General features: G+C 41.6%; 1 protein-coding gene across 8 annotated transcripts in view; it reads left to right on the top strand.

Annotated features, from left to right (window-relative positions):
* Nucleotides 1-5112, top strand: part of RUFY2 (RUN and FYVE domain containing 2) — a 29979-nt gene that overhangs the window by 1788 nt on the left and 23079 nt on the right. For 4 of the 8 annotated variants that reach the window (XR_014587189.1, XM_083845459.1, XM_083845458.1 and 1 more), the window contains exons 1-3: nucleotides 45-152; nucleotides 3394-3567; nucleotides 3999-4116. Coding sequence is in view for 7 of the 8 variants with exons in the window: in XM_083845459.1 (XP_083701585.1) it covers nucleotides 107-152; nucleotides 3394-3567; nucleotides 3999-4116 (338 nt within the window). In the remaining variant the exon portion in view is untranslated. Of the gene's footprint in view, nucleotides 1-44; nucleotides 153-550; nucleotides 853-928; nucleotides 1385-3393; nucleotides 3568-3998; nucleotides 4117-5112 lie in introns of those variants that run through there. The other 4 variants (XM_083845462.1, XM_083845464.1, XM_083845460.1 and 1 more) reach the window with 4 other exon arrangements.

The raw sequence follows: 5112 nt of genomic DNA, 5'->3' as shown, positions 1-5112 counted from the left end.
TTCCCATTGTTCGCTTTACATAATTTTGAGCATTTTGAACAGTGCAGGAATACTTGGAATACATGACAGGAATACTTGGAATACATGACAGGAATACTTGGAATACATGACAGGATCTCTTCAGGTTACATGCTTCTTCAGCAACTCTGCAGGTTTGGGTTTTTCAAAAGATATAGTTTAACTGCCACCCCAGTTACTTTTTGCTTATTACAGTTGTAAGTTGAGGATACTGTATTCTTGTTCAAATAGTTGTTCTTTCTGTGGTTAGGGTATGTATACAAAAGACTTAAGATGTAGCTTTTTTCTTCCACTGAACTATTGTCATCCCTCCACCAACATGCATGGGAAAGAAGCATGAGAACAAGCCTCTATTTCCCTTATCTGGTTCTACGATGCATCTGTTCTTGATGCATGGTAAAAATCATATTACAAGTGAAACGATGTTTTGGTCTGGTAGTCTCATACTTAAGCTGCGCTTTTACATTCTAATGAGTATCAAAATTCTAATGAGTATCAAAAGCAACTCTTAGAAACAGTGATTCTTCTTTCTTTTCCACGTGCTTTGCCTTGAAAACTGGGCTTTCTGCTGGCATGCCAATTGCCATCTATTTCACTCAAACGTCAAAAACCTTATAGCTGGGACATTTTTATTCGGAAAGCGAACACGAGCGGCGCCACCGCAGCAGCTCTGTCGGGCCTATCGCGATGGGAGGTTGGGGGCGGGTCCTCCCGCAGCCGGGGACGCCGTGTGGCGGCGGGGCGGGCCGGGCTCACGCAGCGGCGGGGCGGGCGGAGTGGCGGGGCCCGAAGGGAGCGGCCGGGGCGGCGGCGGCTCCTCCTCTTCGGCCATGGGTGAGCGGCGGCGGGGCCGGGCTGGGCCGCTCGGGGGGCGCTGAGGTGCTCGGGCCGGGGGCAGCGGGGGGCGGCGGGCGCCGCGCCTCAGCGAGCACAAAATGGCCGCCGCGGGCAGGGGGGCGCAGAGGCACGGCTGCCGGCGGGTGCTCTGTCAGGGGCCGGTGCTCTCCCGTCCCCGGGGAGGCAGAAACCGGCCGGGAACGGCTGCGGGTGGGCTCCGGGGAGAGGAGGAAGTGGTTTCTGGCGGCTGTGGGCAGGCACGGCGACACCTCGCTTCAGCCTGTGACTGCACGTTTTTATTATTTTCGCAAATCGTTAGCTGGTGGTTCTAAAGCAGTACGAGCCTTGGTGGTGAGGCTGGGGAAACGGGCGCTGCCTTCAAATAGGCCCTTCAGCTGCTGTTGTTTTGGGTTGAGAAAAGCCCTTTTTGCCACGTCCTACGGCGGGGCAGTCTGCCTCATCTCGTCCCTGAGCAGCAGCTGTCAGAAAGCACACCGTGTAGAATCCCAAGTCGTGTTTTAAGAAGCAGGTGAAGGAAAATAGTTCAATGCAAGCAGATGGCATTTTAAAACAGACCTAAAATTTGGTGTTCCTGCATTAGAAGGGCCAGGCAGGAGGGCTGATGATTAAAAGGACAGTGGGTGTGGAACTCTGCTTGGGGGCAGGATCAGCTCGAAAGTCAAAATCAGGTCGCTTGCAAAAGGAATTTGTAAGATGCCTTTGAGCAGATGGACCAAATGCGTGGCAAGGGGGAGCTGTCCACCTGAAGCAAGCAAGGCTTTTGCTACGATGAAGTTTGAATTTAGCACTGTCAGTACCACACCTAATAAAAAAAAAAAGCAGGAAATTTGACATGACATGACCTACGCAGAAATGCTCGGGTTGTTGCGAGCCTGCGCCTGTTGCAGAAGGGGTATGGATGCTGCTCTTCCTAGGGCTGGCAGTCAAGAGACAAACAAGCGAGCAGTGACTGCTAACTGGGGGAATCCTTGTCACAACACTGTCGCTAGTTGTCTGCTGTGTCTGCCACCATATCTTAATATTTTCTGTCGAAGTGCTGGTAAATTGAGAGAATGTAAAACTGATTTTTAAGGTTATCTTGGGTATATCACCTCAGTAAATTGTTTTTTTCCTGGAAAATTGAGATAGGTTAGGCTATATAGTAATATGGTACTTTGGCATTTGATGGGCAGTCATGAATATAGAAAATTAGAATGCAGCTTTCTAAGTTTCTAATATCTAATACCTAAATACCTAGAGCTGTGCTGCGTAAGAAATCAGCCAAATGATTTCATTGCTGTTTGAGGAATCCATCGAGGAATTGTGTCTTAGAAAGATATTTTTTTTTGTACACTGCTACATGCTTTCTGATATCCAGAGAGACAAGGATACTGACGCCAAGATCTGCAGAAGAAGAGGTTTGGGTTGTCTCAGACACAAATCTATAAGCATATTTTGACATCTGTGTCTCAATGTTTAAACAGGTGTTCTTCATTTGTTTGCTTTTTTTGTTAGATTTAATTGCAAATAACATAAACCAGTAAATCATCAACTTTTTTCTTTGCAAGTTCCTTTGATCATGGTGAATAAACAGAGGGTTGCTTTGTCTCGTTTCACTTTGGCAAAATAAAAGGTGGCCTGAATGCATGAAATGCTTAATTACAAATGAAATTAACTGAGAATCTCCTGAACACTCTGGTTTCAGTAGCTGGAGCTCTACAAAGAGGAACCTTGTCCATTCTGTCAGATTAGAACAATTTTAAAAAGCTGTGGGAATTTTACTGCCAAGGTTTAATCTCCAAATGTAAATTTTGTGGTGTGCGATTTGTAAAGTGTACCAAGAACATTTTTAAGTGGAACTTAAAGCGGAACCTTTATTTCTTAAATTTTCCTGTGTAGAAATTAATTTGTAGTTATATGATAAACTTAAATACTAATTTTTCAGGAAAAAAAACAACACACAAATGTGCATATGTAATGTCTTCGTGAAATCACTCCAGATTTACTCACTGAGACTATGTGCAGACTAAAAAGGAAAACAAATGCTTCTGTCATTGGAAATTAGGGCTGCGGTGGAAGATGGTTATATATAGAAGAGAAATATCATGTCTCTTTGTCATTAGCGTATTATACTATAATACACCAAGTAGATGTTGGCATCAGTAGGAATGCTGCTTTGATGTCATGATAAGGGCACTGATTGCTGTTGTGCAGCTGAGTATTTCAGGACAGCAGTGATACCTGTGTTAATTTGCAGTTACTGATCGTTACTGGGAAGTACTGAGACAAGAAAGTAATGGAGAACTGACATTCCTGGCCTCATTTTTTCATTCACCTACTAAAACAATCTGTAAGGGCATTTGTTTTGGACTGTATGCTTTTCCATAATGTGGCTTATAGCTCTTACTAAATTATTTCTTGGAATTTATCTAGTTTAAGATAAGCATTCCTTTGAACAAGGCAGCCAAGAACCATTTTAATATTTTGCATCTTTTCTAAAACTTGAACCATAACTTTTTGTTTTCTTTCTTGTCTTAGCTGTAAAAGACCCTACAGCAGTAGAAAGAGCAAATTTACTGAACATGGCTAAATTAAGTATCAAAGGACTCATTGAATCAGCTTTGAGCTTTGGCCGCACTCTGGATTCTGACTACCCTCCTTTGCAGCAGTTCTTTGTTGTCATGGAACACTGCCTGAAGCATGGCCTTAAAGGTGTGGTAATTATGCTAGGTGCATCTTTCACTTCCCAAACATGCAGTTTTTCTTCCTTTCTTTCTTGAATGAGATGAAAACAAAGTGGTTTATGTTGCCTTAAGAAGAGAATGAAGTATGAGTCGTCAACTATTATAATCAATACTGTTATTAATACTTTACAACATATATTTCTACATCTGCCAACTTTTTGTTTTGTAAACCGTTTGTTGTAAGTGATCCAAGGATTCCACAACTGTATCTATGTATGTAGCTTGTATTTCTAGCTAGTCATACTTTTTGTTACTATTTAGTTCTAGCATCAGCAATAATTCTATGTTCATGGCAAAGTAATTTGTGAGAGGGCTTTGGACACTGGTGAACTGACTAGCTGTTTTGAAGGAAGCCAGTCTAGTGTTTAAATGAACTCAGTTACATTTTTCTTCCCCTAGTAAGAAAATCCTTTCTAAGCTACAATAAAACCATCTGGGGTCCTCTGGAACTTGTGGAGAAATTATATCCAGAAGCTGAGGAAATAGCAGCAAGTGTCAGAGATTTGCCTGGCCTCAAGTAAGTTGTATTGGTAAAATATAACAAGAAGATACAAAATCTGATCTACAGATGTCTCATGATTTCATTTGGCACTAATCAAGCCTTTGAACACTAGCACACGATATTGGGGGAGAGCACAGGTGGTTCTTGGTAGCTACTTGAAAAATTTTACTGTAAAAAGTGGGATTTTTGTGTTCTTTTCTCACAGGGATATTAGAAAAGTCTTCTAAGTGGTAGATAAAAACAGTAGAAAAAGAAATGGGTTGTGTATTGCAGTCTGAAGTCTAGAACTGCGAAGAACACATGCTTCTAGTCAGCAAAAGCTGTATAAAAACAGAAGGTACCATACTGAAGAGGAATGTGTTGGGCAGTTCTTTGGATTTTTGTAGGAATATTCTCCAGTACAGCATCCTTCTCTAATGTGAATTTATGCTGTAGACTACAATCTCCTTCCATCTCTCTGCACTCCACTTTTGTGTTTAGCTTTATAATTGACCACATATTAAATTCTGAAAGGGTTTGGTTACATTGTCATTGGTTGTATGGCAGCATAAGAGTTATAATTTATAGCCATAGACCTCATATAAAGCAGATAGGTATATATATTATTATTTACTCTTGTATCAGGCTTGATGAAATAATACTCTTTGCTAAGTGTGTTGCACTTTCTATCTTGATATAGCATATAGGTGTGTGTTTGTGTGGTATTTTTTCTTTTTTTTTGGGGGGGGGGATAGGGTTGTTTTTATTCTGTTTTGGCTTGGTTTCCTGTTTTCGTTTTTATTTTTTCTTCCACATACGTGCTTATCACTTAGCATGCAAGCACTAGAAGAGGAGGATGTGAAGTTTCAGGTTTAATTTGTTAGATATTAATGTTTGCTGATTACATACATGTTCATTTTCTCTGAATTGTCTCCAAGATACCACAGAATTTGTAAAATGTATGAGCTCAAGTTAGAATTCACTATGTTTTGAGAACAGGATTGGGAAGGCAAACTTGCATGGCAAATTGTA

Source organism: Anser anser (genome assembly GCF_964211835.1).
Source record: "Anser anser genome assembly, chromosome: 7".
In the NCBI taxonomy this organism is placed as follows: Eukaryota; Metazoa; Chordata; class Aves; order Anseriformes; family Anatidae; genus Anser; species Anser anser.
This window is presented reverse-complemented; position numbering and strand designations above follow the sequence as displayed.